General features: G+C 37.5%; 1 protein-coding gene across 1 annotated transcript in view; it reads left to right on the top strand.

The window, feature by feature from the left end:
* Positions 1 to 25,349, top strand: part of NCBP1 (nuclear cap binding protein subunit 1) — a 39,976-nt gene that overhangs the window by 1,467 nt on the left and 13,160 nt on the right. Inside the window, exons 2-14 of the mRNA XM_080820544.1 lie at positions 6,175 to 6,263; positions 6,846 to 6,946; positions 9,003 to 9,159; positions 11,385 to 11,492; positions 11,833 to 11,954; positions 13,863 to 13,932; positions 14,836 to 15,051; positions 18,517 to 18,614; positions 19,357 to 19,420; positions 21,052 to 21,162; positions 21,961 to 22,025; positions 23,468 to 23,530; positions 23,833 to 23,907. Coding sequence (XP_080676670.1) covers positions 6,175 to 6,263; positions 6,846 to 6,946; positions 9,003 to 9,159; positions 11,385 to 11,492; positions 11,833 to 11,954; positions 13,863 to 13,932; positions 14,836 to 15,051; positions 18,517 to 18,614; positions 19,357 to 19,420; positions 21,052 to 21,162; positions 21,961 to 22,025; positions 23,468 to 23,530; positions 23,833 to 23,907 — 1,339 coding nt within the window. The remainder of the gene's footprint in view (positions 1 to 6,174; positions 6,264 to 6,845; positions 6,947 to 9,002; positions 9,160 to 11,384; positions 11,493 to 11,832; positions 11,955 to 13,862; positions 13,933 to 14,835; positions 15,052 to 18,516; positions 18,615 to 19,356; positions 19,421 to 21,051; positions 21,163 to 21,960; positions 22,026 to 23,467; positions 23,531 to 23,832; positions 23,908 to 25,349) is intronic.

Below are 25,349 nucleotides of genomic sequence, written 5' to 3' on the forward strand. Positions count from 1 at the left end.
TTGCTAAAAACAGGAAAGGATGGGACACCTGGGTGGCTCAGTGGGTTAAAGCCTCTGCCTTCAGCTCAGGTCGTGATCTCAGGGTCCTGGGATCAAGCCCCACATCGGGCTCTCTGCTCAGCAGGGAGCCTGCTTCCCCCTCTTTCTCTGCCTACTTGTGATCTCTCTCTGTCAAATAAATAAATAAAATCTTTAAAAAAAACAAACAGGAAAAGATGCTTACATTACAGAAATGCGTCAAAAACATACATCCACCAAAAAAGGATGATACTGAGTAATTCTGTTATTATATTCTAGCTTATTGTTCTTTAAAAGGGATGTGGTGTGGTGGTTAAGAGGCCAGACTTTGGAATCAGAGGGTTTAAGTTCAAAGCTAGACTCTACCATTACTTCATGATCTTTCCCAGATTCTCTCACCTCTGTAAGGCTTAGTCTGTAATGTAGAAATGTAAGGTAGAAGTCTATAATGTAATGATACATACCTCTTCTCAGTTTTATGAGGGTTGAGTTAATAGATGTAACAAATATCTCGTGATGATATTTACTTATCATCTGTTAATGCTTAAGAACTGAAAAACATTGGCAGATGTCAATGATGTAAGAAAAAATATGGAAGAAAATGTTTTATTTAATTTATTTTCTTCACTAACATTTTCTTATCCTTGAGTTTTGGGACATTTGGGAGTAGGAACAGAATCACATGTCTTTGGTTTTAATAATGAAACATCGGATCTCTGCTAGGGAATGGCTTGAGAGAATATTCTAGTTCATCCTTATCTGATACCTAAGGATCCAGAGTTTTAGTGCGATAAACATGGAGACATAGCTAGCAGTGCCCAGACACTGGTGAAAGCAAGTCCAGGGTTCTCTTCACTACCCAAGTATTACTATACTGCGTGCCTAGATTTTTTTTTTCCTTTTTCCAAAAAACATGAGGTTTTTTGTATAATGGACATACAGGGCACAGAAAACACAGTTTTCATATGCTTTGAGTTGGATTCATCAAAATTAATGTGCTTGAAGTGATTGCTTGGGGTTTAGGGAACTCGAGTCTTTTAAAGTTCTTCCCATTTTCTTGCATTTCTCATACTTTCTTTTCTCCACTCTTCTCCCTTCTGGGGTACCCTTAAAGGGAGAGAAAATGTTTCCAGAGAGCAATCTGGAGAATTGAATGTGAATATGTAAAAAACAACTTTTGCTTTTGCTACTGTGATGGTGGCATGACTTTGGGAGTTAGTTTCTTTTAATACCAGCTGGACAGTAAATCATGGTCCACTTGGAACCTTAGAATAATTAAGACAAAAAGAAATAAAATGAATTAATTAAAGTTTACTCTGGTCAATAATTTAGTAGTAGAGGGGCAGTTTATAGTTCTCTGGGATACTCTACCAAATCTGGAACTTTTATAAATTGCCACAATTTGGGTAATGATCAGCTGGGGTTTACCCTAAACAGTGAGCTAAATATTTTAGCTAAGTTTCTACTGATTTTTGAATATCTGAAATAGTAGACATTTAAATGTTATAGAAGGCTATTTTAAAATAGCCTGAATTGTAGTAGTCGTAATTAATTTGATACATTTGAGCACTTCTGGATTATTGTCAGCTCTTACCTGTTACTGGCTGCCATGACTTTCCATATGCTTGACAAGATGCAGTCATTTATTCAACAAGCATTTAACAGTGCCAGGCACTGTCCTAACTACTGGCAGTACAGTAGTGAACAGTGTAACGGTTAAGCCTCCCTTTTACATACAGAACACAATCAAATAAAATATAGTGCATCACATGGTGGTAAGTGCTATGGAGAAAAAGAAAAATGGGTAAAGAGGGTAGAAACTGTTGGCAAGGTGGATTTGCTGTTTTATTAGGGTTGATCAGGAAAGGCTGCACTATGAATGGCATCTGATCAAAGATTTGCAGGAAATAAGGGAGCAAACCAGGTGGCTGTATGGGGAAAAGCAGTGGTATAAGAAAAGAGAACCATGAGTGCAGAGGACTTAAGGCTGGAGCATTCAAGGAGGCCAGTGTCCCTGGAGTGGGAGAGATGGGGTTGGGGAAGTTGTAGGAACTAAGATCAGAGAGGTTAGCAGAAGATCAGCTCATAGAGGGCTTAATAGAGTTAAAGTTCATAGAGTTTTAAAATTGTATCTCTTTGTTGAGACTAGAGTATCCAGGATCCAGGGAAATAAGTTAGGAGACTACCAGTCTAGTTCTGCTGGAGTGGAGTTCAATTTGTAGAGAAGGAAAGGGAAACCGTAAATTGGAAATTAGTGTGTGTGGATACTGGTTCAATGCTAAATCTAACTCATTTCTTAGAATACCTTTAAGAATTTCTCTGAAGCTTTTCAGTTATTATAGGATATACATATAATAGCTGTTCAGTACATTGCTTATTTTGTTCTTCTGAGAAAGTATATCATCCATAACCTTTGTCAAAAACCCATATTAACCCCTTTTTAAGCTACTTAGAATTAGGTCCTTATCTTTTAGACTATGACTACTTTTTTAACTTAACTGTACAAAATATGATTAGAGGTGAAAGGATTTGTTACTCCAGGGAAGAGTATAGTTTGTTTCAGGCGTGATAGTCACCTCTGCCTTAAATCTTCAAAATCAAGGAACTTTACTTTTGCCTTTTACGTGGTTGGTTTTGCTACTTTACTTTCTTTTTTATAGGGTTGGTCTTTGTTTTCCAGTTTGTGGGTTTTATAATAATTAAGGGTTTAAGATGTAGTTTAGTATGTCCATATAAAGTTAGGATTTGTCTTACAGAGAAAATACTGGTGTATGGAGATCCTTTCAAAAAAAATTTTTAGGGGCGCCTGGGTGGCTCAGTGGGTTAAGCCTCTGCCTTCAGCTCAGGTCATGATCTCAGGGTCCTGGGATTGAGCCCCACATCAGGCTCTCTGCTCAGCAGGGAGCCTGCTTTCCCCCCCCCCCCCCCCCCCCCCGCTGCCTGCCTCTCTGCCTACTTGTGATCTCATGACCCTCGGATCATGACCTGAGCAGAAACTAAGAGTCAGAGGCTCAACCCTCTGAGCTACCCAGGCGCCCACAAATGGGTTTTAATAAAGACCCGTCTCTGTTTCTCTCCTATACTAGCCAAGGGTATCAGAATGAAGTGGCAATATGTAACTTGAATCTATATTATAGAACTTCTGCATTGTTACATTTAATATAAAATCTGTTCTTGCTTTGGGAGCTACCATAGATAGGTTTTCTTGAGGGCATATGAAAACATTTGGCTAATTCCCAAAATTTTATTCTTTTTTTTTTAAGATTTTATTTATTTATTTGACAGACAGAGATCACAAGTAGGCAGGGGGCAGTGGGGAAGCAGGCTCCCTGCAGAGCAGAGAGCCCGATGTGGGGCTCGATCCCAGAACCCTGGGATCATGACCTGAGCCGAAGGCAGAGGCTTTAACTCACTGAGCCACCCAGGTGCCCCCCAGAATTTTATTCTTAATGAAGATGCTTTATTCTGTGTGCCCAGATTCTCTTCTGAGTTCAGTATCCTGTACTGTCATGAGTTCAGATATGTCTGTAATTTTACCACCCCTCCTTCAAATCCTCTCAAATATCAGGTGAGAGTGGGGCATATCTGCTTAATACTTTCTGCCTCCTCCCATTCTCCAAACAGAACATGTGCTTTCTTATAGTCAGAATGGCAAGAGAGAAAATAGGAGTTGTAGTTCAGGGAGGACCATGTACTTGTATTTTCTGTTTTCTTCAGAAATCCTGCCTTCTCTGCTACTGCATTATTTTCTCCTTTTCTAGGTTACAAGAGGGTCTGGGAGGGTTGCTTTAAACACTGGAATATGATTCCAGATTGATTTGGGAACAAGCCAGCTGGAGAGTAATTTAGGGAGGATGTGGAGGGTGGGATGTGAGATAAAGGGTGAGTGGAGTAGATGGGCCAGAAAGAAAGTAATGGTAGTTAAAGTTTAAAAAATAATAAAAAACAAAAAAATTTCTCTCATTCAGCTAGTTTTTCACTATCCCCTTTTCCCAACCTTACTGGAATCTGGTTCTGAAGAACACCGTTAGTATATTCTGCTTTCTAGACAGAGTTGCTCAGCCATCATTGACATTTCGGGCTAGATTATTCTTTGTTGTTGGGAGTTGTCCTAGGCAATGTAATATGTTTAGCAGAATCCATGGCCTCTACCCACTGGATGTCAGTAGCACTCCCCCAGTTGTGACAGCTAAAAATGTCTCTAGAGATTGCCACGCTGCCCCTTGCGGGGGCAAAACTCAGCCAGTTAAGAACCACTGCTCCAGGAGAAGGCTATTTTAACATCCTGGCTGTCAGCTTATATAAACATCGCTTTGAATATGAGGGTTTTTTCAGTGAATAAATCCTAGAAATAGAAGACTTTCGTGTCAAAGTTGGCTTTTTGGGTGATGGAACCTTTATAGATCCTGTAATGTAGTAGGTTTGATGCATACTTGAGAATGAAGGTCACTGATTCCACTGTGTCACACATGTCTACTTTACATGGGCTGGGATCTCCAGGAATACATCTCAGCTCTGTAACACTGTGTGTGTGTTATATCTTTTTATGACATTATCCTCTCAAAACTATATTCATTTATTATTTAAGCCAGATCATAATAATAACAAGGGCTCGGGGGGTCAAAGCACACAGTGCTTTACTCTGTGGCCTTTTATAGCACTTCCATCTGGTCCTATCTGGATTGTAACAGATTGGTTTTATTCGGCTAAGTTCAAGTGGTACTTGAAGATCATTTCAGTCATTAAAGAAACTTTTAACACCCAAGCTTAGGATAGTGGAGTGCTGTTTTGTAAGAATCACCATATATTTCAAGCCAGATGTTACAGTGGCAAGTAAGTGATTATGAATTCTATAAAAATGGCCCAGTTCCTTTGTCTATACAAGTCTGGAGAAGATTGAGGTTATATTTAACTTACTCCTGGGTAATTCTAGATCCAAGTGCAGATTTCATTATTAATGCAGATCCCTAACACTGTTACAGAGTATTGCTTCCTTGTTCACGTGCTGTCCTAAAAATCTAATCGGTGGAAATCAAATTGAATTATATTGGGAGACTAGCCAACATTGTGTTTATCAACAGCATCATGTTCTATACTTAACACTATTAATTTAAAAATTCTAAGCGGTAGGTTATCCCAGAAAAGGATATAAGGTGTGTGTATTAAGGTTTTAAACAAAATGGTGAGAGATGATTAATAGTAAGAATCCAAACAATAGTAGATAGTCCAGTGCTCAAATTGATTTGTAGTTTGTTCACTTTGAATTCTTCAGCAACCAAAAGGACAGATGGATGATTGGTAATGATTTCAGTGTGGTAGGTTTTTTTTTTTAAGATTCTTTGAATGATACAGTTTTTTAATATAATAGACTAGTGGTTGAAGTAGGAAATCATAAAACATACTTTTCCCCCACCAATTATTTGATAAAGTGCTCAGGATGTTTCTTTGAGTGTATGTCTGTTGATCATGATTCCCATTGCTTAGGGTAAGCTATACCCTAATGCTGCATGGTCTACAGAACCAAAGCTATTAATTGAAGAGTTAAAAGTTCAGACCCCTGTGAAACTAGTGAGGAATCCTAATGTTTTACGTTCCCTTTCCCATCTTCTGAAGTTGTTCCCCCCCACCTTTTTTTTTTTGCCGTGTCTAGTCTTTCCAAAGCATTTAGCTTGGTTTTTGTACCCATATTTCATCAGTTTACAAAATAATTTTCATTACCAGAATAATGAGTACTGCTGGCAATAGGAGGCTTTAGGACCAAGCAACTGAAGATCGGTGAACAATTCTGCCTAAAGAATGGGAGTAGCAGTACAAGAGTGTTCCACAGAATAACTACAGTGGTTAGGATGTTGTAAGCAGCGTTCCTATACTATTCCCAGGATGGACAGGGTGCTGCCTTGCATAGCCTCATGGGGCACTAGTCACAGCAAACTGAACATAACGAATGCCTTTTGGAGTTACAATAGTGCCCATGGGTATGGAGACGTTTGGTGAATCTAGCTAGCCCAGTCAGAGGTGGTGGGTCAGTTAAGAGCTTCTCCGGTGTGTAAAAACTAGGGTTTCTGGTAGGAAAGAGAATAGTATTTAAAAGGTTAAGTAAAATTTGCGATAGTGGATTCATCATGTAATACTAATTTTTTTACATTGTTGAAACAGGAGGACAGCCTCACAAAAGGAGAAAGACCTCTGATGCCAATGAAACTGAAGATCATTTGGAATCGTTAATATGCAAAGTGGGAGAAAAGGTATGTGCCAAATAGGCCCAAACTGTGATGGGGTTAGGGTTGTAGTTGACCATGCTTGATTCATTTCTGCAGCTGAAACTTGGTGATCTAGGTTTTAGGTGAAACTTGTATTACCATTAATCTGTATCCCAACGTAAATTCATTTTAAACCTTTGGGATGCAGATAATTAAGAGTTAAATGTTTTTAGTTATCTTCATACAACATAAATATGAATCTTAGAAGAGACCTTAAGGAATAACCCTCTCAGTTTATAAATAATGAACCAAACAAGTCCTGGATACCTGAGGTAGTTTGCTCAGAGTCATATATTAAGTGTGAGATACAAGAGAACCAATGACGTCCCCCCATTTCCAATTCTTATTCTGCTACCTTAGACTTCTTGCTTTTAAAATTTTAGTCATTCTCTTTTTATGGATTTCTAAAGAACAGTAACCACCTGAATTGGTTTATACTAAACCTGTCATAGTGCCTTATGCATTTAACTTGCCTTATGCATTTAACTTTTTTTATGACCACATAGAAAATTTTAACTCACTAATTGCTGAGTACTTAACAGATATTTGATATGCTGTCCTCTACAGAGTGCCTGCTCTCTGGAGAGCAACCTAGAAGGCTTGGCAGGTGTTTTAGAAGCTGATCTTCCTAACTACAAGAGCAAGATCTTAAGGCTTCTTTGTACAGTGTATGTATGCAAAAGATTTATGAATCCAGGTGATAATGTATTATCTACTCTTAAATGCTTTGGGAATGTGCAAAAGATGTGTTTACATTCATATTTCATTAGCTTTTCTTCTAATGGGAAATTTATATGAACAAAATGACCTTTGTGAACTCTTTTTTTTCTTAGAGATAAATAAGTCTAAAATTGAGCATTTTCCTTACATTTTGTTTCTTGGAACTTTAAAATCATTTGAGTTGACTCTTTTTAAGTGAGAAAGTAGACACTTTTCATGTTCAGAGATTTTTCTTTTAAGCATATGCATTTAATATAAGACTTTAATGTGTATTTTTAGCCAGTAGTACCAAACAAATGTGGGAACTGGTCACTTGAGTAATAGTCCTTCTCAGAAGACTGAAGAAGCTTTTGAAGCTATTTGCTTAATCTTTCTTTGAGTTAAGTTAGCTAGAACAAATATTATTTAATCCATGAGTAAATTAAAGTGGGAAAAGTCTCATGAAATCATGAAACAGTCTCTCCCATGGTGGAATTAACAATCCAGGCTTTCTCATTGTCAAATGGACATTGATCATTCTGAATTTTATGCTTTGCAAAGAAATGGTCACAACTTTTAGATAAAAGGGGTCTTTGTGCTGTACTTTATATTATGAGGTATTTTAAAATTTCAAACATGAAGTTGACTTGTAAGTTATTTCACATATTTTGAATAATATTAATGGTTGCAGCTCGTTTTTGAAATTTAAAAATGTAAGCATAAATCATAGCTATCAATAGATTTCATTTTAACCTCTCATAAAGTACAAATTATTTGGGTTCTAGTTTTTGAAAGAAATCCAGTTCATATTCAAAAAGACCTGTCCTTAGACTAAGAAATGACTAAGAAAAATTATTTTGCTGTAGTGATCTAGAAGGTGCCTTCTGTTTTGAAAGCGTTTATTAAAATAGAAGAGATTTATGCTAAAACTGTGATGGAAACCATGGCTTTGGGGGTGGAGAAGATGGTTACTCTCAGGGCAAGTATTTTTTTAAACCTAAATTGTCCCTACTGCTCTGCTAGGCACCTTGGGAAAACACAAAATGTGTAAGAGTCTGACTGATCATTAGCTCCTATTTGCTTTTCTTTTTGAGAGAATTTCTAAAGGCTACCTAAATTAGGAAACAGCATTTCCTTTTTCCAAAGGTTAATTATTGTAATCCTCTTCCCTGCTTTTCAAATAACTTTAATGAAAATTAACACACCTAGAGTAAGCAAACTGGGATGTAAAGAAATCTTACTATGTCCAAGTACCATCTTGACATTCAGCAATTTAACTGATAGGAACCTAGTTGGAAGTGGTTTTAGTTCTGAATTTTTTCTTAGCAACTAGAATAGTGTTTCTCAAAGTGGAATTCTGATCCTGTGACATTTGGTTAGCTAAGTTTAGAAATAGTGAATGTTTTATCTCCCCCTTAATGATTCTGCGTTAAAGAAACTGGTTTCACCCAGCATTCCCCAGATGTTTTACCATGGAAACATTTTCTGTAGAACTACTCTTAGAGTTCACTAAACACATAGGAAGAAAAACTGGTCTAGCATTAGTTACATTTATTTTAGTTTGATAACTTTATAATTAAAGTGTTTTATCTAATTCTTAGATTAGCTAGAATTAAAATGAAAAATTTCAGGGGTCATGTCTACAACTCTTCTCAACATTTATGCCTTTTCTGAAGTAGTTTTAAAAATATAACTCAAAGTATGGGGCAGCCGGGTGGCTCAGTTGGTTAAGGATCTGCCTTCAGACCGGGTCATGATCCCAGGGTCCTGGGATTGAGCCCTGCATTGGGCTCCCTGCTCAGTGGAGAGTCTGCTTCTCCCCTTCTCTCTGCCTCTTCCCCTGCTTTTGTGCACTCTCTCTCTCTGTCTTCCAAATAAAACCCTTAAAAAAATTTTTTTTAAATATTGCTCAAAGTAACTGTTACAATGTTGGTAAAATGATAAAAGATTTATATAATATAGAATTGAGCAACTTAACATAATACTGTTGTTTTGGGGTTTTCTTGTACTGGGTTCTCAAATCAGTGCACGCCTGTTACCTGAGAAGTTGACAATTTATACAACATTAGTTGGACTGCTGAATGCCAGGAATTACAACTTTGGTGGAGAGTTTGTAGAAGCTATGATTCGACAACTTAAGGAATCATTAAAAGCAAACAATTATAATGAAGCTGTATATTTGGTAAGTTACTTTTTTGGTGTATTATGACTTAGTGTTGGGATGGAGAGGAAAAGTGAGCTACAACCAACGAATTTATCCTTTCTTCTGAAATAGTTTCCCACTCACCATAGTAGCTGCTCTTCTGAAACCATTCTCACTTAAGGTACCACAGAGATCATTACCAAATTCAGTGGCTTCTTTTCACTCTAAATCCTAGTTGACCTTCCTATAGCATGTGATACTTTACGCTCCTTTTTTGTCTTGGGTTTCTGCAACATCACTATTTCGGGATCTCCTACTGCTGCCACTCCCTTCTATTCCTCTGTCTCCTTTTACTGGGTCATCTTCCTTTACCCCTTACATTTTGTGTTTCCCAGGATTCTGTCCTCACTTCACTTTAAACACTCTCCTGTGAAGCATTCTTACTCTCTCTTTGCATTATTAACCATCTTTATTTGGGTGACACGACCCCCATCCTGACAAGTCAGTAACTGAATGTCCTGTTTCAGCCTTTCTCTTGAGCTCCAGACCTGTGTTCCAAATACTGCTGGATAGCCCGAAGATATCTTGCCTGGAAATTCCTAAAAGTAATGCATCATTCTGTCTTCTCTCTAAACTGCACACAGGGTCTGCTGTCTACTGCATAACCCAGCTAGGGACCTGAGTGTTAATGTTTGCCTTCCCTTTGCCCCCTCATCCTTTAAGCAATCCCCAGGTCCTGTCACTTCTGCCTCCTAGATTGCTCTCTGGTCTGTCCCTTTTGTCTCCAGGGCCTCTGGCATAGTTTATACCTTTCTCTCGTGCTTTTTTATTTCTTTTGTTTAAGTAAGCTTTATGCTCAGCATGGGGCTTGAACTCACGACTCCCAAGATCCAGAGTCTCATGCCTCAACTAAGCCAACCAAGCACTCCCTTCCTCTTCATCTCTTCAAATAGCCTCTTAACTGTTCTTTTGCATCCGGATTCTCTGCCTTTCACTGTATCGTCTACTGTGGCACCAGACTGGTCTTCCTGTAACTCACTCTGCTCATGTTGGTATAGATCACAAACCCCTGTTCTTTCCCATTCTCTAAAGTGGAGGGTCTTAAAAGCCTATGCGTAAGATGATTCACTGGGTTAGCAGAAATAAATATTTATCTTAAAAGAAAATGGAATTAATAAGCCCTACTAATGTGTAATACATGGATTGACAGTGGGCCAGTGTGTATTATATTTAAGTGTGATGCATATGTTTATTTATATCACAGAGTTGGAGGCATGTGATCAAATTCTTTTATTGAGTATGTTATCAAAAAAAGTTAGCCACCAATCAGGCTGTAAGATTAAGTCCAAATTCCATATTGACGTTTTATGGTTGCCCCAATCTGTTTCTCTGTCCTTATAATATATATGTCCATATGTCCATATATATATATATATACACACACACACACACACACACATACATACATACATACATATACACACACCCCCATATACCCTCCAGCTGTCAATGGTTACTTGCAGATCCCTGAACACATTTTTTTGAACCTTCTGCCTAGAATAGTCTTATTGCTCCCCTCTTGAGGCATACTTCACTCATCCTTTATGACCTAGTCTAGGTGTGACCTCCCTTACTCCCCTTAGCTCTGTTCCTAGAATGCTTTTTATTTACCCTCTAGTATAGGAGTCATCCCTTTGGGTTGAGATTATGCTTGTCCCACTAGACTGTGAGTTCCCACATGACAGGGATCTTAATACTGCTTAGCAGTGGCACACAAAGGATATCCAACAGATACCTGTTCAGAAATTTCCAGTTCTGTAGTCCAGGGAAAATTTTTTCACTGAGAACAGAAAAGAAGATGATAGGTTGAGGTAGCTCTGTGGAATGGGAACCTGTAAATGCAGATTCCTGTCCATCATCCTGTTCCGGTCATAACTACTCAGCTCTGCTGTTGTAGAACAAAAGCGGCCATAGACAGTATATAAATGAGTGAGCATGCTATGTTCTAATACACGTTTATTTGTGGACACTGAAACTTGATTTCGTATGATTTGTATAAATCGTAAAATACCCTTGGACTTTTTCAAGCATTTAGCTATCCAAAACCACTCTTAGTTCACAGGCTATGCAAAAGAAAAACAGGCCACAGGCTAGTTTTGGCCTTAACGGGTAGTTTTTCAGAACTGTGGTCTCAGTTATTACAAGATTGCCTGTTGTGTGATTATATCACACTTAGATTTAATAGAAATTGTTTTCCCTCACAGGTCCGTTTTTTATCTGATCTTGTGAATTGTCATGTCATTGCTGCCCCATCCATGGTTGCTATGTTTGAAAATTTTGTAAGTGTAACTCAGGAAGAAGATGTACCTCAGGTAAGAAAACCCCTTACATTGAATCTTATCCATATAATACAAAGAATTTTTCACTTGGTGACCTTTTAGTAATCAAAACCAAAAGATAACAGTAAATTATCACACTCTAGATTCTTAATATCTGCAAGCTAAGTCAGCTACCATAGTGGTGGGTTCTCTTGGTATTTCTATGTTAATTCAAATGATTCCAATAAAATTAAAACTAATAAAAGGTAGAAATGCTCTGATTAAGCCAGGTGTCTTACTTAAGCCTCCATAGGATTTCATTCAAAAGTAAACACAATATGAATGAAAATTAACTAGCACATATTTTAAATTTGCCTTTTTAAAAATTCTTCAGGTGCGGAGAGATTGGTATGTTTATGCGTTTCTGTCGTCTTTGCCCTGGGTTGGAAAGGAGTTGTACGAAAAGAAAGATGCAGAGATGGACCGCATCTTCGCAAACACTGAAAGCTATCTTAAGTAAGGACACAGCTCATAGTTCTTACTGATACGATGACTGTGTTGTATTGTATCTGTTAGTATTGCCATGTTAGTTTCATTTCTCAAAGATAAGCTGTGGGTTTCCCTATGGCTTCCTTTAAGTAACTTCATTCCCCTACTGTTGTAATTTACTGAGACCTCAGAGTAATAAAATGTTTGCTTACTTTGCTGGTGCGAAGGAATTGGTAACATAGCTCCTTTTAAGCTGCTTTGGTACATATTAGCAAAGCCACAAAATATCTTTTGTCCTCACACAGTGGTTCTCAAATCGTAGTGTGCATAGAATCACCAATGGTACTTAAATAGGCTCTGACCCCAACCTGCAGACCTACTGAATCACAGTATTGGAGAGAGAGGTTTAGCACATACAATGTATTTATTTCATGTAAAGTAATCCCAAACCAAGTCCTTAAAACAGTGGCTCTTATCTTCTACCCAGTGCACACTTCCTGAGTAATATGACACATTTCAGTTAAAATAGTCTCATGTCCTCTTATTACCTTTTCTTCCAAGTGGTGCAAAAACTTGGTTTGTCTTATTAGGTATAATACTAACAATAGGGCTTGTCCATAAATTTAGCAGTTAACCAGCAGCATGGTAATGGTTTTGTGTCCCCTTAAGTTCTTTCAGAATAATTTTAAATTTTGTATTCTATCAATAGGTAACTTGTTTGGATATTGTTAATCAGTTACAAACAAAGCTACAAGAAATCTAAAGATAAAAATCTTTGTTCTTAAGTTACTTTTAAATGGTAAATCTCTAACATTTTTATGTTTTTGAAAGTCATACTGGGGCGCCTGGGTGGCTCAGTGGGTTAAGCCGCTGCCTTCGGCTCAGGTCATGATCTCAGGGTCCTGGGATCGAGCCCCGCATCGGACTCTCTGCTCAGCAGAGAGCCTGCTCCCCTCTCCCTCTCTCTGCCTGCCTCTCTGCCTACTTGTGATCTCTGTCAAATAAATAAATAAAATCTTTAAAAAAAAAAAAAAAAAAAAAAGAAAGTCATACTGGTTCTTTTTAGATTGTAGGTGTTTGCAAAAGAATAAAAATAAAAGAATATGAATATCTTAACATTTGAGTATATATCCTTCCCCTTTTTTATACAAATGGTAGTCCAGTATACATACTGTTCTTTGCTTGCTTTTTTTTCCCCCACTTAATATAACTTGAACTTATTGCATAAAAGTACATAGGACTGCCTCACTGTTTGTTTTAAGATTTTATTTATTTATTTGACAGAGAGAGAGCCCAAGCAGGGGAGAAGAGGCTCCCCACTGAGCAGAGAGCCTGATGTAGGACTTGATCCCAGCACCCTGGGATCATGACCTGAGCCCAAGGCAGACCCTTAACCAGCTGAGCCACCCAGGCGTCCCTGCCTCGTTCTTTTTTTTTTTAACAGCTGTACAGTATTCCACTCTTTTAACATACCATAATTTAACAAGTCCCTTGTTAGTAGACATTTAGGTTATTTCCAGTCTTTTGGTATTATAAACAGTGCTTCAGTGAATATCCTTATGTATGTGTCTTCATGTACGTAAGATAATATTATCTGTGGAGAGTGGGAGTTTTTAGAAAAGGCATTGCTGGGTTGAAGTGTCTTAACAATCTTAATTTTGATAGACTTAGTCAAATGGCCTTCCGAAGAGATTATACTCTTCCAGATCTTCTCTAAAGAGATGATATCAATTAACCCCTCTGCCAGCAGTGTTTGAAATTGTGTGCTTGCCCACATTTCAGCAATATACATGATCAAAATTTTTGTTATCTGCCAATCTGATAGGTAAAAATGTTACTTTACTGCTTTAATTTGCATTTTATTAATTATGAAGCAACTGAACATCTTTCTGTGTTGTTAGAAACCTAAGTGTAGATTTTTATTTTTATGTTTAGAAGACGCCAAAAGACACATGTGCCCATGTTACAGGTATGGACGGCTGAGAAACCACACCCGCAAGAAGAGGTGAGTGGATTCTCAGCGTCTCAGGATACAAGCACAGCCAGCCCTTGAGCAGATTCTTACCTCTGACGTAGTCAGATCACTCTGTTTATATACATTAGCTTGTTTTCCACATATCATCAGGGGTCCAGCTCCTCATAGCTCTAGGTGTATAGTGGGGTTTTTTTTTTAAGATTTTATTTATTTGAGAGAGAAAACATGTGCAGGGGTGGGTTTCAGTCAGGGAGTGGCGGCAGTAGGAGAGGGAGAGACAATCTCCAGCAGACTCCATGCTTAGCATGGAGTGCAACACGGGGCTTGATCCCCCAACCCCAAGATCATGACCTGAGCCAAAATCAAGAGTCAGACACTTCAACTGACTGAGCTATGCAGGCGCCCCTGGCATATAGTGGATTTTTAATAAGTGTTAGAATGTAATCAAGGCATTCCCTGTTCTGTGTGATTCCAGTTACAAGTTTGTTTTTTTTTTAAGATTTTATTTATTTATTTGACAGAGAGAGAGATCACAAGTAGGCAGAGAGGCAGGCAGAGAGAGAGAGGGAAGCAGGCTCCCTGCTGAGCAGAGAGCCCGATGCAGGGCTCGATCCCAGGACCCCGGGATCATGACCTGAGCCGAAGGCAGAGACTTAAACCACTGAGCCACCCAGGCGCCCCGGTTACAGTTATTTTTTATTTAAATGCCCCGTTTGAAAATGTAAGTGGTCACAGCCTCAGACAGGTAGACTTTATAAAGTAATTAAAAACAAAAACTTAGCACCATTCCTCTGTACTATATTTAATTGCAAACTAGCTTACTTTTGTATCCTTTTATAAGGTAATGGTTTTTGGTTTATGTAGTCAAAATGTTAATTTTTATGTACCTCCAAATATATATATATTAATTATTAAAAATTAATCTGTCTTTAGTATTTAGATTGCCTGTGGGCCCAGATTCAGAAATTGAAAAAGGATCGCTGGCAGGAGCGGCACATCCTAAGACCTTATCTTGCCTTTGACAGCATCCTATGTGAAGCACTGCAGCACAACCTGCCTCCTTTTACGCCACCTCCTCACACGGAAGACTCGGTGTACCCGATGCCACGGGTCATCTTCCGAATGTTTGATTACACAGATGATCCCGAGGTATGTGACCAACTGTAAGTTCCTATCAGAGGGCTTATACTGCATTGTACTTGTGGCCTAATCTTGTCTGAATAATGCCTGTGATACATTTTAATTCCGAGTGGTTTATTATCTGAGAGGACCAACAGCAGTGAAGTTAACAGTTTAATTTAGTGAATGGTGTCACCTCATTATGCAAGAAATTCTGCTCAGCATGTGCAAGTAGATTGAGAGGACAATGTACAATAGGTTCTGCGGCCAGACTGGTTTGAGTTTTATTTTTATTTATTTATTTTTTAAACTTTTTTTTTTTTAAATTATTTTATTTATCCATTTGAGAGAGGGAGAGAGACAGAGCACAAGCAGGGGGAGAGGCAAAGGGAGAGGGAGAAGCAGACTCTGCTGAGCAGGGAGCCCGACATGGGGCTCGATCCCGTGGAGATTCCATGGAGATCCCATGGACGTGGAGATCATGACCGGAGCCAAAGGCAGATGCCCAACCATCTGAGCCACACAGGTATCCCTGGTTTGAGTTTTAATCCTGTTTAGTTAGATCCTGGCTGTAGGATCTTGATTGAGTGAGTTACTTTCTTCTCTGCCTTAGTTTCATAATGGAATAATAATAAAAGTATGTTTTAATAAAGTTTTAATGAGGATTGAATTACTAAAGCATAAAATGCATAGAACGGTATGTGACATGAGTGCTCAATAATTTTAGCTATTATTAATAAGACTTTTTTTTAAGAAAGATACCCAATTTTGGGGGGGTGGGGGTTGGTTTTTGTTTATTGGTTTTGGTGGCTTTTTTGTTGTTGTTCTTTGGGCTTTTTTTTGGTCACTGTTCTTTTGGTTTCTTAAGATTTTATCCATTTGAGAGAGAAAGCATGAGCCAGGGGTGTGGGGGTAGGGGCAGAGGGAGAGGGAGAAGCAGGCTCCCCACTGAGCAGGGAGCCCGATGCCAGGCTCGGTCCAAGGACTCCAGGATCACCACCTGAGCCAAAGGCAGACTCAGCTGACTGAGCCACCCAGGTGCCCCCCCAAAATACCCAGTTTTTTAGATTATCCATCTCTCTCTAATTCTCACAGCTTGTCTTATTATTTGTACTATGTAATTGTTTTTTTTAAATATTATGAAATGTTTTTAGGGACCCTGGGTAGCTCAGTCATTTAAGCATCCGACTGTTGATTTCAGGCTTAGCTCACGATCTCAGGGTTCTGGGATGTAGCCCCATGAGGCTCTATGCTGAGCATGGAGTCTGCTTGGGATTCTCTCTCTCTCTCCCCCTCTGCCCCCTCCCTCTCCCCCACATTCACTCATTCTCTCTCTCAAGTAAATAAATCTTAAAATATTTTAGAAATATTTTTAATTTAAAAACCTCAAAGATGAGTATAAGCTGACTATAGTTTTTAAATATACATATTCTTTATTATGAAGCCAAGTTGTTAACAGCTATGACACTTCACCAATTAAGAAAATGTATGATTTTGGGGCGCCTGGGTGGCTCAGTGGGTTAAGCCTCTGCCTTCGGCTCAGGTCATGATCCCAGGGTCCTGGGATCGAGCCCCGCATCAGGCTCTCTGCTCAGCAGGGAGCCTGCTTCCTCCTCTCTCTCTGCCTGCCTCTCTGCCTACTTGTGATCTCTGTCTGTCAAATAAATAAATAAAATATTTAAAAAAAAAAAAAAGAAAAAGAAAATGTATGATTTTTATATTAACTTTTGGTATAAAATTTCACATTTTCACATTTTATTTTATATTTTCATATTTATATGTATTTTTTACTCATTTTATTATAATACTATTATATGTTATATTTATTTTATTTATTTATTTATTTATTTATTTATTTTTATTATATTTATATTTTCACATTTTATTTTATATCTTTGCATTTGAATGACTGTCTTAACTTGAACATCCCAGCAGCAAGCATGGTGAAGACTGATCATTTCTGGCTAAAGTACCATACCCATTGCTTAGTACATCCTAGTCAGCAGAGAGTAGGGTTTCTCAGCCTTGGCACAGTTGACGTTTGGAGCTGGAGAATTCTTTGTGGTGGGGGGCTGTCCAGTGACTGTAGGATGCTTAGCAGCACCCCTGGCCTCTACCAGCAGCCTATAGAGGGAAAATGTCAGGTGTGACAACCACAACTCTCTCCAGAGATTTCCAGGTGATCCCTGAGGGCAGAATTATTCCATTTTGAGAACCACTGGCATGAGAACCAGTATTGCCACCTGAGATCAAACATGGCGTTTTCTTTCTCGTGTTTTCTCTTTTCTGTTCTACCATAAATTGCTTTTGGGCAGTGAAAATTTAGTATACGTATAACTGGTCTCAGAGTAAAACACTGTCAGATAATCAGTTGTATTTACAGAATTATCAGTTTGCTACCCACTTTACTATACTGCATATATAGTGAAATGCTTTTAGTCGACATTATGTAATGGTCTAATTAGGGATAATCTAATTAGAATCTAATACACATTTAAGATGGCTAGAATCTTTGTAGTTAGGCACTTGTTTGTACAAGAGAAACTAGAATAGAACCTCAAAATGTTTTTCTCTTAATTGATGTTGCTTGTATATTTCTACTTAATTTTTAAGTAATATATACTTAATTGGTATTGCCTCTCTAATGTGGCCATTGTCCTTTGCCAAAAGAGCATAAACATATAAAAGATCTGTTCCCCTGAAAATGAAAAGGATTTGGTTCTTTTGTTTTGGTCTTTGAAAAAAATGTTTATTAGAAAAAGTTAATAGAGATTAAAAGTCTACAAGAGTAAATAATAAGTAAAAATAAAACTCTGAACCTGTTTGTTATGCATATACTTTAAAAAAGAATAATAACATGCAGGTAACGTTTTTTAAACATTTTTTTAAACAATATAATATGGCTTTTTTTTTTTTTTTTAAAGATTTTATGTGTTAGAGAGAAAGCACAAGTAAAGGGGGAAGGGTAGAGGGAAAGGGAGAGGCAGGCTCCCCACTGAGCAGGGAGCTGATGCAGGACTCGATCCCAGAACCTGGAAATCATGACCTGAGCCAAAGACAGGCACTTAACTGACTGAGCTACCCCAGGTGCCCTGAGTATGGCTGTCTTTCAATGCAATATATGACTTTTTATGTCTATACAGTAATTAAATAAAAATTTTTCCTCTTTCCATATTTATTATAGAAGTTAATCTACCTCATGGTTTAAAAAAAATCAAACCATATAGAACTAATAATATGAACTCTTTGGTTTAATTGAGATGGATGATGATAGTATGGTGTCAGGGACACTAGCAGAAATGCTGCAACTGCCATTCTAAGTGTATTCAATAGAAGTGACTATGATTGTGATAGGAGTTTTCACACTTCTGAACTTTTATTTTTAACACCTAGTACAGTTTCTAAATCATAATAAGCTCTCAAATATTTGTTGGATAAATGAAAGACAGTATTTTTTTCTAGGTTTGTAGTATATACATTTGGTTTTCTTTCCAGGGTCCTGTAATGCCAGGGAGTCATTCAGTTGAAAGATTTGTCATAGAAGAGAACCTTCACTGCATCATTAAGTCCCACTGGAAGGAAAGGAAAACTTGGTAAGATTTCATGGTAAATTTTTGAGTGGAGAAAAAGTAGCAATTTTGATTTGGTAAAATATATGTTAAGAGCGTAAGAAAAACTTCCTCTCTTCTGATGCCCTGTCTTGCTAAATAAGACCAATCTCTAAAGACAGTTCTTTGCTTTTCCACGGCCTTTCACACTCAAACAGTATCTCTCTGGCTGCTTGATAACACTGTAGTGCTTTATAGTAATGTGCACATGATGTTGGCTTTTTTTTGTGGATATTTGCCATCTGCTATGGACAGACTAACTGGAATCAACTGGTTTTGGTATGAATGCTATGAGAATAAAAGAATATTAATAGCTTTCTAGGATTTAGATATCATGCTTTGGAAAAGTTTATTTTTAGTGTTTCCTTGAGCCTTGGAAAGTTTTGGTTTAGATTTTAAGGTGGAAAGGAATATAGTATTTGTGGAGTGGTCTACCCTATTAACACTTTCAAAGTTAGTAGATTTGAATATACTCCTTTTGATCTTTCAAGGATTTGGGGCTGCATTAAAGAGTTTCCTTGTGATAAACAAAGTAATATGTGCTGTAGTTAAATGAAGTACGAAATCTAGAGCATTTCAGAAAAGATTTCTTTTCCTTAAATCCAAATGCGCTGCTTTTAGAGCTGCCTATTTGAGATACATATATGTAGAGATCTATCTATCTATCTGTATATATTTTTTTTGTATCTTTGTATACTTATTAAACCTCACTTACATTTTTTTGTAGCGCTGCACAGCTGGTGAGCTATCCAGGGAAGAACAAGATCCCCTTGAACTACCATATAGTTGAGGTATGCATTCCACATGGAGCATGTTTCTAAATTTCAGAATCTTTCTGCTGATTTTAAAGTGTAAAGGACTCTTGGCTTTTTTTTTTTCCTTGCAACTTGTCAGGTACTGAAAAGTAACACAGGAGCAAGGAAATTGGTATTAGTTTTGGTGCTCTGTTAGCCATGTTAGTAAAGTGAAAAGAGGTGGTTGAGCCAAATGGAATTTTGTGTTGCCCATAAATTATATAGTATGTTTTCATTCATGGATAGTGTAAGTTACCTCCAGTCCTGTCAGTACATTGTGTCCACTTACCAGATATATAATTGGTTTGAATACTTTAAAATACTGTATTATTGGGGTGCCTGGGTGGCTCAGTCGGTTAAGCACCTGCCTTATGGCTCACATCATGATCCCAGAGTCCTGAGATCAAGCCCCACATCAGGCTCCCTGCTCAGCAGGGGGCCTGCTTCTCCCTCTCCCTGTGCCACTCCCCTGCTTGTGTCCTCTCTCTCTCTGTCAAATAAATAAATAAAATATTTTTAAAAAATAAATAAAATATTGTATTATTTTAAGCAAAAAACTTATCCTTAATTGTGTTTATCTGGCCTGTTATTGCTAGCATACTCTTTACTAGTATATTATTCTCTGTATCACAAGGTAGGGATAAGCATGAATATTTATTCCTAGAAATCAAAAAAGCCCATTGTGTTTGGAAGTAAGAAGAAGAAATGATGCTTTTGACCCTATATTAGGTCATGCAGAAGAAGATTGATAGTAGTAGTAAAGTTGAACACCTTGTAGAGATTTATGTTCTAAAAAAGTGTTTTCACTTGACATATGTGTGAGTCAGATTGTTGATTGCGTTATTCCTTGTGTTAAAATACTCATGAAAGTGAGCATAGTTATGATATATTACAAATTCACTTTTTATTCATAATGCATTTGTGTGCTTTCTTAGAAATACTGCATTTGTCCTGTCTATACAACTTGAGAGTATGTTTAGACTATGAACCTGACTCATTGACACATCTCTTGAAATGCAAAATATAAGTCATGTTTTCAAATATGAAAAATATGTAAAAATTCATCAGAATGAACTACAGAGAGATAGGAGTGAGAAGAAAGAATGCAGACCAGGCTTTAGAATCTAGATAGGTGGTCCATGAATTATATAGGGAGGGTGAAACAAGTTTCTGAACAACAATCTTGGCAAAGAAATCTTGGACTGCCAAAGAGATGGCCAAGTACCAGTTTTTAAGTAGCAGCCTGGAATGTCCTCAGTTCCTATTCTCAAAATCTAGTGAGAGTTTTTACTCTTCTAGGAGTGACACCCTGATGGACCACCTGCCTGAATCACCTCTGATACTTCCAGAGTTGGAATTTAATTGCACAATTCTTTGGCAGTATCAAATAAGCATTAATTTTTGCATATTCTTATTTGACTGAGTTACAGAAAGACGAAATTTTCATTACAGTATGCAGTTACAGATCTCCATGTTTTAAAGAGCATAATTTTACAGATTAAAAAGTAATTATTTTTTCATTATGAATGCCATGGAGTTAGAGTTTACGTTTAAAATGTTCAGGTCTTTCTGATGGAAGTACAAAAGGTCCTGGTTGAATTGAGTTCTGACTCATGATTCTTTTGTAGGTGATCTTTGCAGAGCTGTTTCAGCTGCCAGCTCCCCCGCACATTGATGTGATGTACACAACGCTGCTCATCGAGCTGTGCAAACTTCAGCCCGGCTCTCTCCCCCAAGTTGTATCCTTCCCTTTGCTTTTAAACTTACTCTCTTTGGCCTGGTTTTAAAAGATTATTAAATATTTCTTACTGTGGGTTTAAATCACTTCATAGAAAGTTTGGCCATTTTTTCAAAAGCTAAACATATGTGTAAACATATATTAAACACAATCAAGCCATTCCACTCTTAGGAATTTACCTAACAGAAATGAAAGCACTTTACCCTACATTAATGTTCATAGAAACATTAATGGGCATTAATGTTCATAGAAACTTTATAATAATCCCAAATGGGACAACCCAAATATCCATCAGTACATGAGTGAATGTACACATTTGTCATATCTACGCAATGGAATACTACTCAGGAATAAAAGGAGCAAATTTTTGGTGCAGGCAACAATTTGAATGAATTGCAAAATAAGTATGCTGAATATAAGTTGCCAAACAAATAAGAATTTATACTATATGATTTCATTTATACAAAATTCTAGAAAATGCAAAGTGATCCGGTGACAGCAAACCAATATTTGCTCGCAGACACAGGGGAGGAGGGGAAGAAAGGACTACAAAGGAGCATGGGGAGTGTTTAGAGGAGAGGTGATGGAAATATTCACTGTGTTTATTTCATGGGTGTATGCAGTTCTGATTTATTGTACATCATTGGTAACTCAAAGATGTTTTTTAAAAAAATCAATTATATGAAAAGATGCTCAGCATTATTAATCATTATACAGACTTCTAAGAAATCTTACTTTTTTATCACAACTTATTTTGAAAGAGGATGAAGAGTAGTTTTCCTTATCCTCAAATTCACAGCTTGCACAGGCAACTGAAATGTTATACATGCGTTTGGACACGATGAACACTACATGTGTGGACAGGTACAGTAACTGCCTTATTTCCTATACTGATGGGTAGCAGCTTCTACTCCCTGTACAGTATAAAAAATTTTTATCAGTAAAACACTTGCCTTTTTAGAAGTTCTAAGTTGATTTTTCTTTCTTGCCTCCCCCAAATAATCCTCTGTATAATAATAAAACTCATAATGTAACATTATGCTTTCAGTATGAAATGATGGACATGCTGAGGTTTTCTTTAATTTCATTCATTGTTTACTTATTTGGTGCATTGGTATAATTATACTTTTTCCTTTGTAATTGGACATGTAAGCTTTTAAAATGGGCTTTATATTAACTATCACCTATGCAGAAGCAGAATCTAATACTGTATATTTGTTATGTATAAATATATATCTATTTTGGTTTATAGATAGTATCTGCTTCTAAAATAATTAGCTTCTGCATAACTATACCTTGAAGACTCAGTTTATACAAAAGACCATATTGGATTGTTAGAGGCGTAGTAATCGCATGCCCACTGTCTTTTGGGCGAGGCCTGTATACCACCTTTATCACCTGGTGTTCTTTCTTACCTTCGTCAGTTTCCCAGATCAGATCAGGACAGGTCCTGAACATTTCCCAGTCACCATAATCTTTCATGTCCATTGTTCAGATTGCATATCTGAACTTAATCAGTAAGCACTGTTGTATGTCACACCTATTATCCTGAGTAATTTCAGTGATTGCAATTACAGATCTGTGAGGAACATGCTTTAAGAAAGCGTCTTCTGATTTTTTTCTCCCAATCTAATTAATAAAACTAGGAGTTGTGTTGGATATCACATTTATGCCATTTGAAATTCAGCAGATATATATTTGGCTCTTAAAATTTCACAGCATTATACTGTGTATACTAAGTATACTAGTATACTAAGGTGATTTCTATCTAGTTAGATAAGTATTTTTAGGGGAAAAGAGGAATATATTTTGTTTGTGGTAAAAAGGGTATAATGTGATGAGAGACTACACTTTGGCTCTGCCACTTGTAAAATGTTTTATGTGCAATTCCTTTCATCTTTTTTCTTTTGCCTCTGTTTCTTTGTCAGTGAAATGGGGGGAAATAGTACATTACTTGAAAGTTATTGTGAGATTTCAAATATAGATAGATAGATACACATATACACACACGTGTATATATAGTGCCTGGGACAAAACAGGTACTCATATCTGTTATTTGCTTAAAAAGGATAGTACTATTACAAGGAGTGAAATAGGGGACTGTTATTTTGGGGAGAAGATGAATTCTAGGATTTATAGAGAAAAGGCTAAGTGACAGCAGAAGATACAGCTTTGGTAGGGGCATATGCTTTTCATGTAACCCTATAAAGTAGGGTTTTATTTGTCTGAAGGATTATATAAGTTCCTGTTACAAACTGCAACCATTCATCCTTTTCTTCCCCCCCCCCGCCCACTTCTCTCTATAGGTTTATTAATTGGTTTTCCCATCATCTAAGTAACTTCCAGTTCCGTTGGAGCTGGGAAGATTGGTAAGTGGTGGTATGTTTTATCGTTCCTTTCTCTGCAGTCTGTCATAATAAAGAAAACTTAATATTTATAATTAATAATAATAAAATAAAATAATAAATAATAAAAAAATATTAATAATAATAAAAGCAATCTCCTACACAGTCTGAAATAATTATTTCTGTTATACGTGTGTGTGTGTGCGCGCGCGTGCATGCGTAAATGAAAGAACATAGGTACAAGGAAATTCATTATAGCTAAGTACACATTAGGTGTAAATGCAGATTATGTGTAAGAGCTTATAAAACTACCGTTTTCTCATTAGGTCAGATTGTCTTACTCAAGATCCTGAAAGTCCCAAACCAAAGTTTGTAAGAGAAGTTCTAGAAAAATGTATGAGGTAAGTTCTTTGTGTTTTCTCCTTAACTTAGTTCTCCTAATTTCTCTGGCAGAGGTGGGGAGTGTCTCTTCTTTGCATGTGTGATGTATGTCCAGAATATCATTTTTTGAATCCACGTACCTGCCTCTCTTCCCTTTCAGTTTTTAGTGAAGATTCAGGCTAAAAAAAATTAAGCAGCCATGCCATCTGGATTGTATGTGAATTAGGCCAATATTTTTTTTGTCAAATGTACTTTGAAATAATTTCATATTTTAGGACAGTTGCCAAAATAGTGCAAAGAACGTTGTATCCTGTTCATTTCGATTCCCTAGTTGTTAACACTTCACACTTGTTCACATGTTCACTTCTTTTTCCCTTCTCTGTGTGTATACACCCATCACATTGGTCTTTTTCTGAACCTTCTGAAGACAAGCTGCAGAGGTGATGGCCCATCGCCCTTTAAGAATCCATTGTATCTTTCCCCAAAACAAAGACGCTTCTAAATGGCCAGCATGCAGTCCTCCAGATTAGGAAACAGGCTGTAGTGTAGGAATACGGCCACCCAGCCCACAGACGAAACCTTGCCAACCCATCACCATAATGTCTTTGCCTTTACTGGGCCAGAATCCCATCCAGGAGCACATGGGTAGCATTTAGTTGTCATTCCCTTCATGTTCCTCACTTGACCAGTTACTCTTTCCTGTCTTTCATGTTTTAAAGAATCTAAGCCTTTCTTTCTTGAGTTGCCCTCACGTGTGTTCCTGACCAGACTCAGGACTTCCATTGTTGGTAGTGTTCCTCATGCATCACATCGGGAGGCACATGAGCCCCACCCCTGGAAATGTTAACCTTGGGCACTGGTCATGTCAGTGGCTGCCACGCTTCTCCACTTTAAATTCACCATTACTCCCTTTGTGATTGATTAATATTTTGTGGGAGATATCCTGAGATCATACTCTTATTCTGTTCTGCATCAGATGTCTACTGACAGCTACTTTTATCTGCCACCACTGTGGTGACTGCCAAGTAATGATTCTTTTTCCATTTTTTCCCTACATTTATTAGTTGGTATTCTCCTGTAAGAAGGCACTATCCTTTTTCACCCATTTATTTATTTAGTCCTGTGTTTATATATCAGTAGGGACTAACGGATTTCTGTTTCCTTCAATGAGTTATAATCTCTTGCTGTCATTAATAATTTTGATGCCTAAATTGCCCGCTGATTTGTTTATTGCAGAGTCTCTTGTGCCTCCTGTGTCCTTTTTTTTCCTTCTTAACATTCCCCCTCCATTCATTAAGCATTTCCTTATTTTTGGCATAAGCTGTACCAGGCTCAACTTGTGTTTCCTTACCCCTCCCCTGGAATCATCTAGTCACAGAGCCCAAGTTTTTTGTTTCTGTTCTTGATTTTTTTAAGATTTTATTTATTTGAGAGAGAGCACGCACATGCATGCATGAGCATG

The sequence above is a fragment of the Martes martes genome (assembly GCF_963455335.1).
Source record: "Martes martes genome assembly, chromosome: 12".
NCBI lineage: Eukaryota > Metazoa > Chordata > Mammalia > Carnivora > Mustelidae > Martes > Martes martes.